The following is a 23,171-nucleotide window of genomic DNA, read 5'->3' as shown; positions in this document are numbered from 1 at the left end:
TCCCCATCAATGTGTTTACCTTTATTAGTCAAATGGTTGATACAATTAGCTCAAAACAAAGGAATTTACTAAAATGGCATAGTTACAAAAGATCCCCACCTCCCCCAAACCTGAGACTACTCTCCCACAAATATACACAGCACCAGTGGGAAGAGCAGAAACGGAAGTAGAGTACGCTAGTAGAGACACACACACTTGAGAAACACATGGAGCCAAGTCAACTAATGCCTCCCTCGGATGTTGCATGGTCACAAAATCTTTACCCTTTTCATGGCTTCTTCACATTGCTCCCCCTGAGTTCAGTGTCTCTGCTGGGCAAATAGCTCCACTGGCTTCCTACCTGGTGTGGCAGCTCCTAATGGTCATTTAACTCCACCATAAGACTCTATAGTCAATGGTGTGGGAGGAAGAAAGAAAAATCCCCTTCTTTCCCTCCTCCTGAAAAGTAAGGAATGGATTCTTCTGGATTCTTCAATGCTGATTCTCTTCTCAACTTCCAGAGCTCATATTTCTCAGAGCTGTCCTCAGCCTCCACTCTTGACTGATCCCCCTCCCTCCCACCCAGAATGTGCCTTTCTTTTTAAAAGAACATTGGGAACATAACCAAAAATCTCTTCACGTTGTACTTTAAATGGTAAAAGAATCCTTTCTCAACTTCTTGCTCTTAACTTGATCATTGTTTAAAAACTTATAAAAAAAAGAATCTCCCTCTGCAAGGAGCTTTCCTTTTCTCAGCAAGCATGTAATTCCTAAAGCAATTTCCTCCTGCTTTTCAGGAAGTTCGATTAGAACTTGTAGAGCTAAAAGGGATTAGATGACAGAAGCATTTAATTTAACCCCTCCTCTGTCTTAAGGATGAAACCAATGAAAATATCATTGAGTTATTTTACAAACTCAAGTAGATAACAAGAATTTTATTAGTAAACTAGGCTTTGAGGGTGAAAACAAAACTGATCACGTGAGAATCCGGGACATTTCAAGTTATGTGCTTTAACTCAAAGCTGATTGGGTAAAAGTCTCTTTTCATTCTTTCACGTGAGAATCCGGGACATTTCAAGTTATGTGCTTTAACTCAAAGCTGATTGGGTAAAAGTCTCTTTTCATTCTTTCTTTCTTCCTTCTTTATTCCAGACTGAAATCTAAATTCAAATGGTGACTGTTATTCCAAATTTAAAATCTCTATTTGTTAATCTACGGGGTTTGTGATTCTTTGCAGATAAACAGGCATTCTCTCTGATTAACAGACTTTGAATCCTGACCCTAATGGCCTTAAGCGAGACGAAGTCGTTGGATCTAAAGAGAAATGAACGAATAGATGTTGACTACATAAAAGGGATTCTTCAGCCTACACCCACTTGTGCTATCTGGGACGAAATCTGGAACTTTCAAGCCAAGCCCGACGATCTGCTTATTTCTACCTATCCCAAAGCAGGTGTGGGGGAAAGGGGCATGAGGGAACTTGGAGGGAGGGACCTTGCACATTGTGGACCCTGAAAAAACATTTCCTCAGTTGAAAGACAGAAATAGAATGCCTGAGTGGATAAAAATCTGCACTAAATTTGTGAGGGAGGGTGTTTGCGTACATGATTAAGATGAATGTTTCTAGAGAAAGTTAGTGTGACATTAATGAGAGATGTTGCATAAACATGGACTACAATTTTAAAGATTTGATCAATTTCTCAGTGTACTGAAGTGGGAAAAAGGTGTCACTAAATAGATTAAAGAATATTTGTATGATAGACCTGATGAAAAGGTAAAGAGGCAGTTTACTCAAGTATAAGCTCTGCTTTCCTTTTTGGAGTATGACAAAACATGCTTTATTTGTCAAATCAGTTTACAAAGATCTCTGTAGAGGAGAGTTCTAACAATATACATAAATGTTTGAGAGAAAGGTAGATGCATCAGTTTGTATGTATGTACATGTATACCTGTATACATATATAGGCATATGTGTATATGTATATGTATATAGACACATGAATTATCCTTTCAAAATGTCAGGAAAAATCTGTAAAAAGTGTGGGCTTGGATAATCCTAATCCCTTCCCTTTTACCTATTTCACCAAAGAAACAAATGATTTTATGTATGCTGTGTTTATAATCCTCTTATGAAGAAGGAGAGAGAGTTAGGGGAAAAGGCAGGTAAAGAGAGAGGACAAAGATCAATCTTTGTCATAGTGAGTGAATGTTTACTCTAATCAATTTCATACTCTCAGCAATTAATATAAAGGTTGTGATAACTTTCTCCCCAATGTAATTTAACCAATCAAAATTTCTGTTGGTCCTGATGACTTCTGAGTGCCTTAAACTTTATTAAAAAAAAAAACTAAAGTGTTTTTCATTTAAATTTTTTTTTAATTTACAAGTAGAGTCAAAGAATAAAATTTTTCTAATAATAATAATAAATAATTTATGTAACAGTTTAAGATTTGCAAAGCACTTTACACATATTATCTCATTTGATCCTCCTAACAACCTTGTGAGGTAGGTATCATTATTATCACCATTTTACAGATGAGAACACCAAGGCACAGAGCAGTTAAGTAACTTATGGAAGGTGTCACACAGCTAGTAACTATCTGAGATTAGATTCAAACTCAGATATTCCTGACTCCAAAGCCTATATTCTCTATCTGCCTAGTTACCTAAAGTTTTTTTTTAATTATTATACTCATAAAAATTCACTATACCAAATATAATTTTTGAAATTCAAAAAAAGCTAGAATTTTAGAGTTGAAAGAGGTCTGACAGGCTATCTAGTCTAATTCATACATAAACAAAACTTTCTCAACACAATAATCAATCAAGAAATATGTATTAAGTACCTACTATGTACTTGGTACAGTTCTAGGTTCTGGAGATATAAGGACAAAAGTAAAGCAATCCTTACCTTCTAGGAGCTTACATTGTATATGAAAGGAAAACATTTGCATTTACAAATGTACACAAAGTAAATAAAAGGCAATAGAGGGAGGCAAACTGAAGCACATCCACAGCTGAATGAATGAAGAAAGGTTTCATGTAGCCTGTGGTATCTGAACCAAAGTTGTGAAGGAAATTAGAGATTCTAAAAGTGAAAAGGAACTAAATTCTAAATATACAGGACAGCCAATGCAAAAGGCACAGAGAGAAGAGATGGAGTGCCATGTGAGAGAAACAATAAAAAGGTCTATTTGGCTAGATAGCACAATTTGGGAAGGGGAATAATATATAATAACAAATTAGAAAAGGTAGGTTAGAGCTAGATTGCAAAAAGCTTTAGATTCTAAACAGAGAAAAATGTATTTGATCCTAGAGGTAATCGGTAATCACCAAAGTTTATTGGACAGATGAATAACATGGTCAGACTTTTGTTTTTGAAATATCACTTTATCAGCTGATTGGAGAATGGATTGGAGACAACGGAAACTATTGCAATAATCCAGGCAAGAGATTATAAGGGCCTGAACTAGGGAGGTTGCCATGTGAGTGAAAAGGGACACATGGGAGAGATGGTATGGAGTAGAATCAATAAGACTGGACTTGCTGAGAAAAATTGGGGAATTGAGGTTGTCTCCAAAGTTGCAAACCTAGGTGACTAGCAGAATGGTGCAACCCTCCACAGAAACAGGGAAGTTATGAAGGGAGGTAGGTTTGAAGGAAAGATGATAAGTTCTCTTTGGGATGTGTTGCATTTGAGTTGTCTACAAGATATCTAGGTCAACATTTCCAATAAGCAGTTGATAAAATGGACCTAAAATTCAGCAGACTAGTACTGTTATCTGAAAGTTATCTAAATAGAAGTGACAATCAGATCCATGGAAGCTGATGATGTCACCAAGAGTGTGGAGAGAGACCAGAACCAAGCTATAGGGAACACTCACAGTTTAGGAGCAAGATATGGATGATGAGCCATCAAAAGAGACTGATAAGCAGTGGTCAGATAAATAGGAGGAAAATCAAGAAAGAGGGGTACCATAAAAACTCAACAAGAATAAAGTAACCAGGAGTGGACAACAGTGTTAAATTCTGCAGAAAAGTCAAAAAATCTGAACACTGTGAAAACACCATCACATATGGCCATTAAGAGATCAGTGTTAACTTCAGAGAGAGCCATTTCAACAGACTGATAGGGTTGGAAACTTGATTGCCAAGGGTTAAGAAGTGACAACAAAAAGGGAAAGTGGCAACAATGATTATAGACAGTTTTTTCTTGGAGTTTGGCTGTGAATGGGAGGAGAAATATATGACTCGAGCTTAAGGAAATGGTGAGGTGAGGGTCTTTTTAAGGATGAGGGGAGGCCTGAGTATATTTGTAAGCAGTAAGGAATAAGCCAATAAATTAATAAATAAGGAGATGGAATAAAGGGGTCAAGTACAGGGATTGACCTTGGCAAAGAGAATTGCCACCTTTTCATCAGTCTGGAGAAAAGGAGCAGAGAATGGAAGACGATGTTGAAAAGTTCTGAAATACTAAGTATACTTACTAGTATACTAATAAGTATACTAAGTATACTTATTTTATAAAATAAGAAGGAGCTCACAGTAAATGGACTCTTTTCTTAGAAAAGTATGAGATGAGATGATAGGGGGATAGGGTAGTGGAAGAGATTTGAGAAGTTTTTGAATAGTCACTGCAGGGAGTGAAATAGAGAATTAATTAGAGAGAAGTAAAAGGATTTCCTTGCCACAGTAAGGGCCCAGTTGAGATTACATATCCAACAAATGGTCATCCAGTCTCTACTTAAAGACCTCTAATGAAAGGGGAATTCACAGTCTCTCAAGGAAGATGATTCTTCTTTTGAATAACTCTAAGTGGCAAAGAATGAGCCAATAGACAGGAAGAAATTGTATTATTCCTCTGGTTCATCTGCCTAAGTCATACATCATAGATTTCAGTGGATTTTAGAGGTCACATGGTCCAACCTCTCATTTTACAGATGCTGAAACTACAGCCCAAAGAGACTGAGTGATTTACCCAAAGTCATAAAATCACAGAATCTTATAACTGGAGGAGACTTTAAAAATCACCTGTATCTGAATGAGAATACACTCTACCTTTTAAAGAATGAAATAATCAGTAAGGAAAATCAGGAATTGAATACTTGGTCTGCTTTTTGACAAAGATCAAACATCAATTGACATTTTGGTCACTGAAGTTTCCTCCTTCCCCCTAATATCACAACTCCTTTGATATTTTCCAAACTGTGCTTATATTAATTCCGTATGACTGGGTGATCAAAAAGGAAATAAAATGGCTGAGTTAAAATTTCAAGCCAGGTCCTTTGATTCCAAATCCAGTCTTCTTTCCACTAGACTCTGCTGCTTCAAAAAGGAGACAGCTATTTTCCAAATGGCTTCTTTAAACTTGAACCTGGGATCAATGGTGAGATATCAAATGCTCCATTCCCAGAGAGAATGCAAAACTCACATGAGGACTCAGATCTTCATTCCTTTATAGAGTGCCATTATGTAATGCTTTTTATCTTTGTTAATAATAGTGAGGTTTTTACAGGACAATATAGAATTTTATTCTGTATTGCTTTATGGATTTGATATGACTCCATATTTTAAAAAAATTAAGAACCCTCTCAAACGTCTATTCTTCTCACTTCTTTCTATGAAATAAGGAACAACTTGGACCCAGGAAATAGTAGACATGATACAAAATGATGGAAATATTGAGAAATGTAAACGAGCTCCTACTCACCTTCGATTTCCTTTCATTGAATGGATAATTCCACCAATGGACTCCGGTAAGTGACAGTATGGTCACCCAACCACACTTGACTATAAACAATGTCTGGATTATATTACAGCCTAACAACAAATGAACAATGGCCAGAGAAATTCTGTATTTGTTTTTTTTTTCTCTGCTCATAATTAATCTTTACCTTTTACCTTTCTACCTTTACTTTCCCCTCAACTCCTGGCAGCTAAGACCAAAAGTGACAATACTCTACCCTGTCTTCTCACAGTTTCCCAGGATCAGTCCAATGCATAGTCTTTTATAACAATACAAACAATAGTAGGACTAGTAGTAGCCAGAGGAAGGAGAGGGAAGAGAGGAATCCCCCACCCACCCCCAAACATCCCTTATTCTCATATTATTGCCAATAGATTCCCAAGTTCCAGCACCATCTCTTGAGAAAGGGCTCTAGTCTCATTCTATCTGTTCATACAAGCCATAATCCAGACTCTCTTTTCTATGTATAACACCTTTACCTGGGATCCACAGACGTAAAGGGTCCATGGATAGAGTTCAGAGGGTCCATGAATTTGTATGGGAGGGAAAAACCTACATCTTTATTTTCACTAACCTCTAATTGAAATTTAGCATTTCCTTCAATTATTAAAAAAAATATATTATTCTAAGAAAGGGTCTTACAGGCTTTACTGGACTGCCAGAGGGTTCAACGGCACAAAAAAAGATTAAGAACCTGTCCCCTAAAACCACTCCTCTCCCACAACCTCTCTCCCACCCCACCAGATTCTGGGACAATATGTGTAGAATAGCCTAAATCACTGATTTCCCTCTGAAATGTAAACAATTCTTACTTACTTCAGTTCTTTTTGTACAGACTCCCAAGCAAAATCCTTTTGAAAGGCTCAGAAACACAACTGAAGAAGAGAAAGCATGAGTGAATCTAGGTATAAGAAAGAGGGAACTTGGGGAGATCTGGCCTAAGAAATAAAAGAAAGGAGATGACTGGGGAGTGGACTCGATAAAGGTAGAAAAAAAAGAATGACAAGCCTAATTAAAAAGTGCTCCTGTGTCTTTTAACAATCCCACAGTGCCCACAGTTGCCCACAGTTCTTTTAACAATCTCCTATCACAAGCCCCTGTGCTTGCACTTTAACTCCTGCCCCCAGGTCACAGGATTCTCCATGTTTGGCTTGGGACTGAAAAAGTTCTCATTCTTATTGCCACCAGGTTGGTGCGGGAAAAGAAGAGGACTCCCTGATACATCATCCTCACCTTCAAAAAATTTGTTTCTGATGTTGCTTAGATACTATGTGCTTTAGTTACACTATGAACTTTTATGAATTAGCTTGACAATTTAAATACCACAAATAACATTGTATCTGTGGTTTAAAAAAAATTAAGTGTTTTAAGTTCTAAACAATTTATTTACAAATGAACTTCACAAACATAGCCTATTCCTAAGCTCAAGATCGTTTATCTATTTTATTCAGCATGGTATAATATTTCTTAGATCATAAGAAGACAGATTTAGAGCTGGAAGGGCAGTGGTCAAACTCAAATAGAAATGGATCCCTCTCACCACACATCAACTTGGAAAACCACAAAATAACATTATCTAGGTGGTATTGTATTTTTATTTATTTTGTTAAACATGTCTCTATTGTATTTTAATCTGGTTTGGCCACACTATGTAACAGTTTTCCAGGTTGATCCATTGGCCCCTGAGTTGGACACCTCTGCTTTAGAGGTCAAGTCCAACCCCCACAATTTACAGATGAAGCCAAGAGAGATTAAATAACCTGAGATTGCACAATTTGTAAGTATCTGAGACAGAATTTGAACCCAAGTTTTCTTGTCTCTAAGACTAGCATTATGACATGCTGCTATCCTTTCTCTGTCTCTGTTTCTCTCTGCCTTTCTATATTATCTATACAGATATATAAAATAACATATTTATATAGAACTTTTAAGTTTACAAACCGTTTTCTTCATAGCATTCCTTGTAACGTAATTATCAGTGATCCTATTTCATAAATGAGGAAACTGAGACTTAGCGGTATTAAATGATTTACCCAAAGTCACAAAGATAGTAAGTGTTGGAGCTGGCCCTCCAACACTGATCTTTTGACTTTTAGTGTATATCCTTGAGCCATAATGACTCTCATTCAAGATTTAGAACACTAAAATACTTGGTTGATAATTAATTGAATTAAGCTCTTTTCTGGCCTTTGATTTTTGAAATGTAATATTTATTCAAACCTTACATTTTTGCAACATGGAAACAAAGTGTGCTTGCTTGGGGTGGGAAATATTTCTTAATGTGGACCCTAACAATGTGTTTCTGGAGACATGGATACATATACAGATACATAGTTACACAGATACACAGATACATAGATATTATATGGGTATATGTAGATATAGTAGAGGTGCATAGCTATATCTATATAGTATATATGTATATATAGTGTATATGTATAGATACATCTATATAGTATTTATAGATATAGATATATAGAAACACCCTACTTCTTTCTAAGTTTGGTTCACTCATTCCAACCTGCCCTCAACCTATTATGTCTAAGTTTCCACTTTTTCTCAGGGTGCTAGGGTTAACCACCCTCTCTAATGTGCTTCCTATCTACACAAGCAGGAACCAATAAGACAATGAATCCACACAATATATAACATTTATATATAACCACTTATAATAGTTAGATATACAATTTTTAAATTCTAAATATAACCATGTACTTAACTACAAGGCAAAAAAGAAAATAATATATCAAATAAAGTACATAAATAATAAAACACATCATGATATGTACATAAACCTGGATAATGCTTTTCCATAATATACTCAGTATCTATGGTGAACAATGGGAACATACACATTGGAACCTGAAAAGGAAGCACCTAAGGGGATAACTCACATGTGTATATATGTGTATATATATATATATATATATATATATATTCCACAGTTATGTGGGCTATAGGCCTCAATGTTATTGCCCATTCAGGAACATCTGCACTATATGAAACAAGCTGAGACTCACTATTTGACTGTTGATCTTTACTACTTTTCAGTTAAAGAAATACTATTCTCTTCTCTACCTGAATGTTAGTGTAACACAGGAGCTTTTGGGCTCCGGCCTCTAACAGGTTCACTCTTGTTCTGGGCAGCCAGAAGGACAGAAACAGAGACATAATGAGGGGATATTTAATACTTTATTCTTCTCAATGGAATTAATGATAATGGGAGCACCAGCTCCTACAGCATCCCCTAATTACTCTTCTCGAAGGGGCAGATGAGAATATACAGAGTAGGAGCTCCAACTCCTACCGTATCCCCTAACTCCAGATGGGTGCCAGTTGAGACACGCACAGCATTCCAGCTTGTGCATTCTCCACTTACCAAGCAGTGCTCACTTGATTTACAGAGGAGCACACAAAGAAGGCAATTTGCTAGCAATAACATCACAAGTTTAGATTGACTTTAGCAATATCATGATGACTTAGTACAGCGCATGCGCAATAGGTATTTACAACTTTAAGCACAAATGTTTAAATTATGCAAGGTTATATAATAATGTGTAGTCGCAGTAGAAATTGTTTATGGCCATGATCCTGGGAATTATTATCTAAAAAAGAATAACAAAATCCACCTTACATATAGTTAGCCTTTACAGGCTCTTTCAATTAACCATTACCATTAAAAGGGTATTTAGAATATGTTAACTTTTAATGTAAATCACAGTTGTCTTTAAGCTAGGGAAATGCAGTGCTCATCAAACTAGCTCTCTCTGTTATACAAACTGGCCCAGCCAGTTATTTACTGACCCAAATAACCAATGAGAACAGAGCTCACCAACACAGCTCCAGCTCACCAGGATACCGAAGCAGCTACAAAGCCCCCTTTGCTTTGCTTTCTCAAGCCAGAGGTGGCAGCAGAGACCAAAAAGCCCTCACGAAAAGCTTCACCTTTTGCTAATTATGGGTGATGTTGAAAGGCAATAAATGTCACTAGAGCTCTTGGCCCATGAAGTCAATTTTCTCTCCAACCAACAGAGGATCACTCAGTCGAGGCCTTCTCTTAACTGACTGCTTCTAACTGCCACAGCTCCAATAAAGCAATGTTTCAATCCTCCTACTATTTCTCTGCTTCTCCTCAGATTTTTCTTCTGGTTCCTAGTTGTTCTTCTTCCTCTTCCTCTTCGCTGCTCAATTCAATGGCTGAAACGAGAACTTCCTGACTCTCAGTGACTCATTTGTTGTTTAAAAAGTCTCAATCCCACAAATTTCCTCTATTAAACTGGCAGTCCTTTTTTAATCACACCTCAGTCTCCAAATGTTTATATCATTTCTCATAAAATGTGCATATGCAAATTATCCAAGGTATCTATCATGTTCCAAAGTTTTCAACTTTGAATCTTTGTTTCTTGACCATCATATTTCTCTAGTTTTTAATAAATAAAAAGTCTTCCTCTGCTTCTTTATGACATTAAACATCACTCTACTTTGTTGAAAAAGATCCAGGTCCTTATGTCTATATCACAGATAATTTTCTCTCCAAAACTGTCCAAATTCCATCTGAAAGCTCTTAAAACAAAGTTCTTTTTCTACTTCTGTTAGTCATTAAAATGTTCATGCATAACAGCAGCAATGTATTATGTAAGATTACATAATTTAATAATCAATATAAATCTCTTCTTTTGTGTAAAAATATTTTTCTGTTCTTTTCATCACTAAATGGTTCCATTTAACTTAAAGGGATAAAGTACATTACACTTTAATGGACCTATGATCTCATCAGTGTTGGCATTCTCCCCAAAAGTAGAGATCATAACCCATCCACACTTTCTCCTCCAATACATACTCTTGTCCATATTCCCCATTAAATCCTCCAAAAAAAGTCCATCCAATTTTCTGGGGGCCCTCTAATTGGTCTCCTTATCTCATGTTTCTCCAATCTGATTCATCTTCCATTCAGTTGACAAGCGATTTTTCTAATGTGTAGATCTGACACTGTTACCCTCCCCCACAAAATTCAATAAGCCCCAGTGGCTCCTTATTATCTCTAGAATCAAATATAAAGTACTCTGGGTTTTTTTTTCATTTAATACTTTTCATAATCTGGCCACTACTTAGCATTCCAGTGTTATTTATTCCCCTCAATGCACTTTAAATCCAGCAATACTAGATGACTTATCGTTCCTTAGACACAACACTGCATTTCTTGCCTCTCTGCCTTTTCCCCCTTGGCTAGAATCCTCTGGCTTTCCCCATACCTGGAATGCTCTCCTTCCTCCTCTCTACCTTTTAGTTTCCCTGATTTCCTTTAAGACTCAGTTCACATCCCACATTCTGCAGACCTTGCCCAGTCTCCCTGGCTGATAGAACTTTCCATCTATCTCACTATTCACACTATTCACCCATTAGACTGTGATATCCTTGAACACATCAACTGTTTTTGCCCTTTTCTGTATCCCCAGGACTTAGCACACTGCCTGTCACAAAGTAAATACTTGATAAATTCCTATCAATTTGATTTCCTCTAGATCTCTAGACATTATTACACAGACATTATTGAACCAATATATTATGTGGACTATTCCTTATTTTTACTACCTGGCCAATCTACCACTTTTTTAATCAGGAAAGTATTTGATATCTTTTACATTATTTGGTAATGTATGCAAAGTTTTGTGTATGTAATTTTTCATGCATCTCTGAATTACTCATTTTAGCCAGCAATTTTAATTCCTCAGAAATTATGATTTGTACCTGTATAGCATCATTAGAAACATATTCACATTAAAAATGGAATTTTGAGGAAGGTCTTTGTGCTTACTAAAAGCCTTTAACAGTTTCCCAAATGCAATCCAGCCCACTCTTCTTCATATTTAGTACAGGGCCAAAGTCATTGTCCATCTGCATTATCTGACCAGGATATGTGTGATAATGCACCAGTTGTTCAACCAACTAAATATCATTTTGTAGACCACAGACATTTTTGTATCCTCAGTTTTTCCTATATGGATAGGGTAAATTCTTGTGTGATTATACTTTTTTAAAGTCTCTGCAATGTCTATACCTTGATAAAATCAGAATAGATCTACAAGACAGAAACTTTCCGTGTGGCTATGTAAATCACTGTAGAAGTCAGTTACTTCTTAACCAACTGGAGATCCAGTTCCATTCCACAAATACTTATTAAGCACATATTATGTGAAGAAAGCACAGTGTTAGGCACTGAGGGATATTTAAAAATTAAATAAGACACTGTCACCAACTTCATGGAGTTTACAATCTAGTAGAAGAATGTAGTATTTTTAAAATAACTATGATAGAAAATATGACAAGATGAATGCCTTTAATACTTCATACAAAGTACTTTTCAAGATCTCAGGAAGGAAAGGTCACTACTGACTAGGGGCATCTAAGGAAGTTTCATGGAAAGGGGGACATTTGAACTGAAATAAATTCAACAGGCAAAGGTAGAGAAAAGTACATTACAGAGGAAGAAATGTTTGAGCAAAGTTGGGAAAGCATTGTACATATGAGAGACAGTGAGTAGTCAATATTGTCCAAAATGTTGTAAGTTGAAATAAGACTGGAAAGTTAAAGTGATGACATACTGTGGAACCTTGGATGCCAAACTAAGGAGTTTGGAGCTATGAAGGATTTTTGAACAGTAGAATGAAATGATTACACTTGTCCAAAAGATAAATTAATCTGGTAGTAATATAAAGGACATATTGAAGAAGGCAGAGAATGAAGACATGAAGACCAGTCCAGGGGCTATGGTAGAAACCCAGGCAAGTGATGAGGGCTTATAGGAGAAAGGAAGCAATGGGAATATAAAAGAATGAACAGAGATGAGATATACCATATATGAAAACAGAATCTCTAGGACTTGACAATTGAATGTAGGAGGGGTTTGAGAGGGAAAAGTCAAAGACAACAGCAAGATTTCAAACTCAAAAAACTGACTGAATTGATAAAAATAGAAAAGCAAGAAGGAGTACCAGATTTTAGCAAAGTGAGTTTTAAATACCAGTGGGGACATCCAGTTATCAGTACCAATTTTCTATTTAAAAATATCCAGTAGTCAGTTGAAAATGTGAGTCTGGGACTTAGTAGAAAGCAGAGCACTAGAGATAACAATTTAGGAATCATCCACATAAAAGGAAAGCCCTGGAAATGGGTGAGATTTCAAGAAAAAGAGATAATAGAGAAAAGATAAGAGGACTAATGAGAATACCTTGGGAAATACCTACATTAAGAGATTTTTTAAAAACTGTTTCACCTCCACCAGTGATTTATTCTTTGTGCATTTGGTCTTGTCCCACTGCTTTTTCCATCTTCCACTTCCTCAGTGCCTTTTCCACTTTTTTGTATACCACCTATGAGATTGATGTGTGTAGTCCAAATATAGTAGTTCCACTGACATTGATGATGAAAATAATTTGTTATAGAATTGTTATTCTAATTCTGTCTTTTTTTTTTCTTCCTTCACTTTCATCTATAAATGTCCTTGGAATGATTTGACTTGGTTCAATCTCATGCTGCCTCTATTCTTTGCTGTGTTATGAATGATTCTTCTCATAATTTTCTATCATTTTCCTTGGTAATGTTTTAAAACACATGGATAGTCTAAATAATAAGAGCTAGCATTTATTATGTATGTTAAAGTTTACAAAACACTTTACATATATTATCTTGTTTGATTCTACAGCAACACCGTAAGTCAGGTGCTATTATTCTCCCCATTTTATAGATTAGAAAACTGAATCTAAGAGTGCCTTGCCCTGGATCACATTGCTAATAGGAATCTAATACAGGATTCAAACTCAGATATTCTTGACTCCCAATACAGCACTCTATCCACTATGCCACCCAGCTGTCTCACCTATTGCCCTTGGCTATCATGTCATTCCATTTGTCAAGATCAAATGTTTGCTGGCTCACTCATTTTCTGGGTTCTTTCAGCATTATTTTTGTGGTAATTGTTTTATGACTTGTATGAACTTATACAGGAGTCAACTTGTTCTTTGTTAATGACTGTTCTTATCTATATCTTATTTTTCAGCATCAATAGTTCATTTGACTAGAACATATTGAAACCATTGTAATTGCACACAGTTACTTATCTTTTCCTCTTTTTCTACTTTGGTGTTGAATTTATCTTTTTTTTTCTAACATGGTCTCACTGACTACAAACAACTAATTTAGAAGTAACTCACATCAGTAACAAGTTATTTCCAATCTTTTAAGATATAGTCCATTTCATTTTTTGTGATAATGTTGAACTTTCTAAGTCCAACATTTTTTTTTGCAAGGCAGTTGGGGTTAAGTGACTTGTCCAGGGTCACACAGCTAGTAAGTGTCAAGTGTCTGGTCTGGGACCAGATTTGAACTCAGGTCCTCCTGAATCCAGGGCCAGTGCTCTATCACTGCACCACCTAGCTGCCCCTAACAGTCCTTATTCTTTTTTTTTTTTTTTTTTTTTTTTGCCTTTTCGGTGAGGCAATTGGAGTTAAGTGACTTGCCCGGAGTCACACAGCTAGTAAGTGTCATATGTTTGAGGCCACATTTGAACTCAGGTCCTCTTGACTCCAAGGCCGGAGCTCTATCCACTAGATAGAGCTACCTAGCTGCCACCTAGCTGCCCCCCCTAAGTCCAAAATTTTCTAACTCTCTTTATAAAGAAAGTGTTCCTGAAAGTGGGGTCATCCACTGAGTCATCCACAAACTCTTCTTGTTTCTTAATCTTGAACCATTTTTATAACATATTTTTTCATTGCTGGAGACAGAAATGGCAAACCCCTACAGTATCTTTGCCCAAAAAAAAAAAACCCTAAATGGGGTCACAAAGCATCAAACACTGTTGAAACAACCAAAAAGATTCTTACCTGCCCTCAAAGAGTATACATTCTAGTAAATTATCTCACACACACACAAAAAAAATAAACAGAAAAGAAAAGGTTCTTACAGTGGGGAAATGGGGGAAGGTGAGAGGGAATGAGTGAATCTTATTCTCATAGGATTTGACTTAAGGAGGGAATAACATACACACTCAATTGGGTATGGAAATCTGTCTTACCCTACAAATGGGGGGGAGGGGAAGGGGACAAGAGAGTAGGGGGATGATAGAGAGGAGGGCAGATTAGGAAAGAGGGTAATCAGAAGCAAATACTTCTGAGGAGGGACAGGGTCAAAAGAAAGAATAGAATGAATGGGGGGGCAGGATAAGATTAAGAGAAATAGAGTTAGTTTTTCACAGCATGTCTACTATGGAAGTGTTTTGCATAACTGCACATGTATAACCTATATTGAGTTGCTTGCCTTTTCTATAAGGGTGGGTGGGGAGGGAGGAAGGGAGAAAATTTGGAACCCAAAGTTTAAAAAACACATGTTTGAAAAAATGTTTTCACATGCAACTGGGAAATAAGAAATATAGGAAATGGGGTACAGAAATCCATCCTGCCCTATAGGAAAATAGAAGGGGAGGGGGGGAGAGATAGCAGGGAAAGCAGACTAGGGGAAGGGGTATTCAGAATACATGCCATCTTGGGGTGGGGGGAGGAGCGAGATGGGGTGAAAATTTGGAATTCAAAATCTTGTGGAAGTAAATGTTGAAAACTAAAAATACATAAATTTATTTTAAAAAAAGACTATACATTCTAATGGCAAAATACATATAAAGGGGGACTGAATTAGCAGATGCTGAACATAAGTATGGCATAGACATGGCCAAGAAGAAGAGGGAAGATAAGACAAAGGCTTATCTATCAAAGCCAAGTGTCCCAGGGGCAGAGTCCAATGTTCCAGTTCCAGTGGGAGGGGGATGAGGATAATGGCAGCATGGTGTGGAGATGGCCATGGAGATCTAGAGACAGCTACAATGCTCTGGCAGCTGCACTGAATTGTTCCCAAAGTTGAAGCAATGAAAGAAAAAAGATTCTAGAGTCACAATATAAGAATGATGATGAATGGACAAAAACTATTTTGCAGGTTTGGCTCAAGCTGATGCAATGCCATCACCACGCATACTAAAAACTCACCTTCCTATCCAGCTGTTGCCACCATCCTTCTTGGAGAATAGCTGTAAGGTAAGGAGCAAGAGACATACCTTGGAACCTCTTAAAGCAGGCTTCAGTCAGTCTTCTAGAAACAAATTTCTCCTGGTCTCAAAGGCCCTAATATACTACTAAGTCCAGTAATTTGTTTTTTATGGGAGTAGAAGAGGGATGAACCTATGATTTCATTGCCATGGGGAATTACCAGATAGGAAACTCCTATCAATACAGTTGGGCACAATCTCCAACTTACGGTCTTAAGGAATTGCCTAGACCAATGAGAGCTACAGCGACTTACTTAGGGTCACATAATCAATATATATTCAAGGAAGGACTTGAACCTACATCTTTGTGACTCTGAGATTAACTCTCTACCAACTATGCCTTGCTGTGTCCAGTAACATTTCCTTATCATGATTACTTTGGAATCCTTTCTATCACTCACTCACAAAAATAACAAATCACTCACAAGAAAGCAACCTCTAAATGTAATTATGGGACAGCATTGAGATCATAGTTACCAAACCTAAAATAAGGCCTAAAGAGATAAGTAGAAACAAGAGAACACTGTATACAGCAACAGCAATATTGTTTTAAGAATGACTTTGAATGAATAAGTTATTTTGACTATTGTAAATACCCAAATCAGCAGACTTACAGACTCGTATATATGTTTATGCCACCACAGCACCTAGTCAATATTAGCACTAGATGACTAACTAAAAGTCAATTTGTCCAAAGATAAGAAAACTGAGACCCCAGGAATAAATAGTTGGCAAATGAATCAATGATAGCTAACTGCAATTGTAATTTTTTTCTCTATACACCTCACACCTCTTTTTTTTTCCCCTCCCTCATGACCAATTTCAGATAATCTACGTGGCAAGAAATGCCAAGGACAATTTGGTGTCCTATTACCATTTCCAAAAGATGAACGCAGCACTTCCTGATCCAGGAACCTGGGAGGAGTATTTTGAAGATTTCCTGGAAGGAAAAGGTGACAGAATCCAACTATATGGTTGTTGCCAACAAAACTTTGAAATTATAAAGAAATCTTTGACCCTTTCATGAGGAGCTCAACCCTCTTTTGTTTTTAATATCAAGGAATTGGTAGGGTGACCCACACTCTCTCCTGAATGCATCTTCCATTCAAATGAATTTACACATTTTTTACCTGTCTTTCAGTGTGCTGGGGTTCCTGGCATGATCATGTGAAAGGATGGTGGGATGCAAAAGATAAATATCCCATTCTCTACCTCTTCTATGAGGACATGAAGAAGGTGAGGGATAGATCCAGTCTGTCAATCAATAGTATTTACTAAGGGTCCACTAGGTGCACATAACTATACTAGGCACTTAAGATAATTTAGAAGGAAGTGGAAAACTGCCCTGATAAGAACCTTACCATGTTCAACAGATGCTGTATTTTAAATACTGCTTTACCAAAGTAGGAAATCGATTCTCTTGTAATGATTCTAAGAACTAATCACAGAAGCTCTGGATATTTTGCCCAGTGAAGGTGGCATCTTTATAAACTTTCCCCAGAGCAATGCTCTGTACCTTTTTCTCTGGTATTACAATCTAGCCCTAAAGTCAACAACAAGCACTATGTAAGAGGCACTGTGCTAAGTACTGGGGATACAATGATAAGAAAAATTTGTCCTTCCCCAGAGTGATGCTCTAGGCCTCTTACTCTGTTACTACTTCCTAATCATCAAGTCAAGTCAACAAGCATTTATTAAGTGTTTACTTTGTACCAGGCATTGTGCTAAGCACTGGGGATGCAAAAACAAGAAGAAATACAGTACCCTCAAGGAGCTTACCTGGAGGAAGATAATGATAATTAAGATTATTATGTCCAAAGAGTTATTAAACTATCTATACCCTTTGACCCAGCAATACCACTACTTAGTCTATTTCTGAAGATAATTAGGGAAAAGGGAAAATAATCTATATGTTCTAAAATGTTTATAGCAGCTGTCTTTGTGGTGGCAAAGAATTGGAAACTGCAGGGATGCCCATCAATTAGAGAAGAGCTAAACAAATTGTGGTATATGATTTTGATGGAATACTGTTGTGCTATAAGAAATGATGAGCTCAATGATTTTAGAAAGACATGGAAAGACTTGAGCAAAATGAGCAGAACCAAGAGAACATCATATATAGTAACAGCAACATTGTTTTAAGAATGACTTTGAATGAATTAAGTTATTTTGACTATTCTAAAAATCCAAATTAATTCTAAAGGACATGTGAAGTCACTCTCTGCATCCAAAAAATGAATTGATAAATAGAAATATGTATAGAATAATTATACATATATGTACAGTGTGTGTGTGTGTGTGTGTGTGTGTGTGTGTGTGTGTGTGTGTCTAATGGTAACCATCCCTAGGGTGAGGGCAGAAGGGAAGAGAGAAAAAATTTACATGATAATTTTGTTGTAAATTTGAAAGGAACACCAAGTTGTGCCTGGTAGATTTGCAGTTGCATGTGCAATCATCTTTTTTATTGTACTATGTTATGGATATGCTTATTTTATTCTATAAATTAAAAACTAAATTTAATAATGAAAAAACTAGTGGGAAACTAAAAAAAAAATCTAATGCACTTTCTACTATATTGTACTATGTGTTACACTGGGTTGAAGGTTTTCACTGTCATAAGTACTATGTAACACACTATAATACACTATGAAGGTTCTATGTCATAAGCAAATGTGTCAAGCTAGAGAGTATTTCCAGGAAGAAAGAGAAAAAACATCAGAAGTAGAAAAAGAATCCTAGGATACTTTTCTGTAGAGGTAGGGCCTCAATTTTCGATTTAACATGGAAAGGATTTTTTTAGATTATTATTGTTTCTTTTTCACATTCTTTTTTTTTAATTTTAAGTTCAAATTCTCTCCTCCTATTGAGAAGGCAAGCAATATGATTGTTAATTATATGTGTGAAGTTATGCAAAACATACTTCCATATTAACCATATTACAAAAAAAAGCAAGAAAAATGAAGTGAAAAAATTATACTTCAATCTGTACTCAGAATTCATTAGTTTTCTCTCCAGAAATCTGCACTCAGAATTCATTAGTTTTCTCTCCAGAAGTATACAACATTTTTCAACAGGAGCCCTTTGAAATTGTTATGTATCATTTTATTGAAGAGAATAACTAAGTCTTTCACAGTGGATCATCCTTACAATATTGCTGTTATTCTATATAATGTTCTCCTGGTTCTGCTCACTTCACTTTGCATCAGTTCATGTAAATCTTTCCAGGTTTTTCTGAAACCATCCCCCTGGTCATTTCTTAGAGCAAAATAATATTCCATTACAATTATATACCACAACTTATTCAGCCATTCCCCAATTGATGGGCATCCCTTCAATTTCCAATTCTTTGCCACCACAAAAAGAGCTGCTATAAATATTTTTGAACATGTGGGTTCTTTTCCCATTTTTATAATCTCCTTGGGATATAGACCTAGAAGTGGTATTGCTGGGTCAAAGAGTATGCACAGTTTTATAGCCCTTTGGATGTAGTTCCAAATTGTTCTCCAAAATGGCTAAACCAGTTCACAACTCCATCAAAGGTGTATCAGTGTCCCTATTTTTCCACATCTCCTCTAGCATTTGTTATTTTTCTTTTCAGTCATGTTAGCCAATCTGATAGGTGTGAGGTGGAATCTTCTTTTAATTTGCATTTTTCTAATCAGTAGTGATTTAGAGCATGTTTTTCATGCAACTATAGCTCTGATTTCTTCTTCTGAAAGCTGCCTGTTCATATCCTTTGACTATTTATCAGTTGAGGAATGGCTCTTATTTTTATAAATTTGGCTCAGTTCCTTGTATATTTAAGAAATGAGGCATTTATCAGAGAAAATTCCTGTAAAACTTTTTCCCAGTTTCTTGTTTTCATTCCAATTTTGGCTACATTGGTTTTGTTTGTGCAAAACCTTTTTAATTTCATGTAATCAAAATTTTATTTCCTGTAATTCTCTCTACTTCTTATTTGGTCACAAATTCTCACATCCATAGATCTGACAGGTAAATTTTTCCATGCTCTCCTAACTTGCTTATGATATCACCCTTTATGTCTGAATCATATACCCATTTTGACTTTATCTTGTTATATGGTGGGAGAAGTTGGTCTATGTTGTTTCTGCCAAACTGCTTTCCAGTTTTCCCAGCAATTTTTGTCAAATAGTGAGTACTTGCCCCCAAAGCCTCTATCTTTGGGTTTACCAAACACTACATTAAACAACATATTGTTGGATTCTGGTTTCTAATTCACTTCGATTTGGGGGGTAAGCTTATCCCATTCACATTCTCAATTATGATTACTAACTGTGCATTTCCAGGAGCAAACTCTCTTGAACCAGTAAATTTCTAAATTTAGAATAATTACTTAAGCCTTTCCCAATATAAGTAGTCATATGATCAGTTTTTAACACTGATGAATCAATTTCAGTATTTGTGGTTTTTAGCCTTACTCTTTGTTGACAATGAATTCTTTCTCTTTCCACTCACACATAGAACCCAAAGCATGAAATTAGAAAGATAATGGAATTCATGGGGAAGAACCTAGATGAAGATGCTTTAGATAAAATCGTCTATCATACCTCTTTTGACATAATGAAAAAGAATCCGATGGCAAATTATACATCAATTCCTGGTGAAATTATGGACCACTCTGTTTCCCCATTCATGAGAAAAGGTGTCTATATTTTTTCTATTACTTTCTTAAGAATATTCTCTTCTTATATTTCAAGTCATATGGAAATTTCATTTACCCTTCTCTAGCTCAGAATCATGGGTATAGATAGGTATAAATATAGATCTTTCAAGAATGGAAATACTTGTCAGAATAAAATGATTGTTTTAAGGGGTGGCTGATAAAATGACAATAATCTTGTATTTAGAAGAGTAATCTGAAAGTACCCATTAGAAGTTACAAAAAAATCATAACAAAAAAATAATATCCTCAACTCAGTAATTCCATTACTTTGAAAGGACTATTTAAAAAGAAAAACAAATGAACAAAAAAGAACCATCTGTTGAAAGATTTTCATAATAAAATTATATGTAGTTAAAAATAACAGGGATAGGAATATAAGGACCAGACCTGTGATTTCACTGATACAGGAACTCCCAGGTGAGAAGACTTCATCTGTCAAGGGAGATCAGCACTTCTCTACAACTTAAAGACCTAGAGAGCTGCCTAGAGCACTAAGAGGTTAAGTGATTTGCCCAGGATCACATAGCAAATATGGGTCAAAGGTGGGAATTGAACCCAAGTCTTTTTGGCTACTAGACTAGAGCTCTATCCTTTACTTATAACAGCAACAAAAAGGTATAGTTAAATAAATTATTGTATATTCATGTAATGGAATACTATAAAGTAACTGAGACCAATAAGGAAAAAAAAAGACAAGGACATCTGAGAAGCCTTATGAAATAATGCAAAGTTATATAAAAAAAAAAAGCAAAACCAGATGAATGGAGAATATACTGTGACCATATGTGAGGTAAAGTGAATGAGAAAGAATGAACATAGAATACTGGTGAGGATGTAGAGGAAGTGACTACAAAATTGTTGTAATATTTTATGTATTTAAATTAACTAACTGAAATATAAATAACTACTACGCAAGTTTAGCTGGTTGTATTTATGTTTAACATTAAACTTTTAATAAAACTGGGAGGGGGGAAAGAAGGAAAGAAAATACTTAAAATGGCCACTAAATCTCCCCATCTGTGATGCAGGATCTGTAGGAGACTGGAAGAGCTACTTCACTGTGGCCCAGAATGAGAGATTTGATAAAGACTACAAGAAGAAAATGATGGGTACCACTCTGACTTTCTGCTCCAGTCTCTAAGCAGAAATGAGAAGGAACCCAAATGTATGAAGACTTTATCTGCAAATACTCATGAATTGTCCTATCATTTATACTGGCACTATCTTACAGCATTGTTTTAAGGATATTTATAAAGTGCTTTGTAACCCTTAAAGTGGTATATAAGTGCTAGCCATTGTTATTGTTATTATTATGTTTAGTCATCATCATTCTGCTAATTAAAAGGATTGTATTTTCTTTTTATTTATTCCCTTCTCAAGAAGCTAGAAATTCCATGGTTAAATGGACTTAATATTATATGTCCAAAACAGAACTCATTTTCTTTCACCCTGAACCTTTCCAGCTTCCTACCTTCCATATTATTGTAGATGGAAACATCACCCTCCCAGTCTCTCAGGCTCACAACCCAAGAGTCATCCTGGACTCCTCCTATCTTTAACCCCCCAGCTCCCACTTCCATATCCAAGCAGTTGCCAAGGACTGCCGATTTTATCTTTGCAACATCTCTCTTATATTCCTCTGACACTGCCACCACTCCAGTATAGGCCCTCATCACCTCATGCCTGTACAACTGCCATAGCCTGCTGGTGGGTTTGCCTGCCTCAAGTCTCTCCCCACTCCAATCCATTCTCCATTCAGTCACTAAAGTGATTTTCTTGAAATACAGGCCTTATCATATCACCAACACCTCCCCCCTCCCCACCCCTTAATAAACTCCAATGGCTTCCTGTCTCCCCCAGGAGTAAATACAAAATGCTCTATTTGGCATTCAAAGCCTTTCAAAACCTAGCCCCCTCCTACCTTAGTCTTCTTACACCCTACTCCCTAACACATGTTCTTCAATCTAGTAACACTGGCCTCCTGGCTCTTCCATGAACAAGATACTCATTTCTCAGCTCTAGGCTCTTTTTCTTACTGCCCCCCATGCCTGGAGTGCTTTTCCTACTCCACTCAGACTACTGACCTCCCTGGCTTTCTATGAGTCCCAACTAAGATCTTCCTGTCTATAGGAAGACTTCCCTAACCTTTACTAATTCTAGTGCTTTTCCTTTTAAAAAATTATTTTCTATTTATCCTGAACATAGCTTACTTTGTATGCATTTGTTTATATATTGTCTCCCTATTAGATTGTAAACTCCTTGAGAAGAGGGACTGTCTTTTACCTCTTTTTGTATCTCCAGAGCTTAACACAATGTCTGGCACATAGTACGTGTTTATCAAATGTTTATTGAATTGAATTTTGTATTAGCATCATAGCTAAACCTTCTATAAACCATGTTTGTTACAAACTAATCAAGAGTCTATCTTCATATAAATTAAAAAGTTGAAATAAGTTTGGAAGTGGAAGATGGAAGAATAAGGCAGGAAATTACCTGGCTCTCCCAACTTCCCCCACAAATAATGTAAAATAATGCCTCAAAGTAAATTTTAGAGTGGCAGAAATAATCAAAAGTTGGGATAAAGCAGTCATCCAGCCCAAGACAACTTGGGAGGACATTAGGAAAAACCTGACCTCTAGGAGTGGTAGTCTGATCTAACTGAAGCTAGTTGC

At 36.3% G+C, this 23,171-nt stretch overlaps 1 protein-coding gene across 5 annotated transcripts; it reads left to right on the top strand.

The window, feature by feature from the left end:
- Positions 1-985: 985 nt before the first annotated feature.
- Positions 986-22,182, top strand: LOC114046353 (sulfotransferase 1C4-like). 5 transcript variants are annotated; one of them, XM_027866664.1, is made up of 8 exons: positions 986-1,009; positions 1,217-1,432; positions 5,610-5,735; positions 15,707-15,804; positions 16,642-16,768; positions 16,957-17,051; positions 20,298-20,478; positions 21,528-22,182. In XM_027866664.1, the coding sequence occupies exons 2-8, from the start codon at positions 1,264-1,266 to the stop codon at positions 21,638-21,640; spliced, it is 909 nt and encodes a 302-aa protein (XP_027722465.1). In that variant the 5' UTR covers positions 986-1,009; positions 1,217-1,263; the 3' UTR covers positions 21,641-22,182. The 5 variants fall into 5 exon arrangements, with proteins under 5 accessions (XP_027722465.1, XP_027722468.1, XP_027722467.1 ...); XM_027866667.1 differs by having other exon boundaries at positions 995-1,009; positions 1,245-1,432; XM_027866666.1 differs by lacking the exon at positions 986-1,009 and adding an exon at positions 1,050-1,086 and having other exon boundaries at positions 1,245-1,432.
- The last annotated feature ends 989 nt before the right edge of the window (positions 22,183-23,171 follow it).

Source organism: Vombatus ursinus, unplaced genomic scaffold, assembly GCF_900497805.2.
Source record: "Vombatus ursinus unplaced genomic scaffold, bare-nosed wombat genome assembly UNPS02014781.1, whole genome shotgun sequence".
Lineage (NCBI taxonomy): Eukaryota > Metazoa > Chordata > Mammalia > Diprotodontia > Vombatidae > Vombatus > Vombatus ursinus.
Note: the sequence above shows the minus strand (reverse complement) of the source record. Positions and strands in the feature narration are given on the sequence as shown.

Excerpts from the sequence above, each read along its gene's own strand:
- LOC114046353 (XM_027866664.1), top strand. The coding sequence starts at position 1,264 with ATGGCCTTAAGCGAGACGAAGTCGTTGGATCTAAAGAGAAATGAACGA. Across the intron at positions 15,805-16,641 it reads TCTTGGAGAATAGCTGTAAG|ATAATCTACGTGGCAAGAAA; the intron begins GTAAGGAGCAAG and ends GACCAATTTCAG. Across the intron at positions 17,052-20,297 it reads TCTATGAGGACATGAAGAAG|AACCCAAAGCATGAAATTAG; the intron begins GTGAGGGATAGA and ends ACTCACACATAG.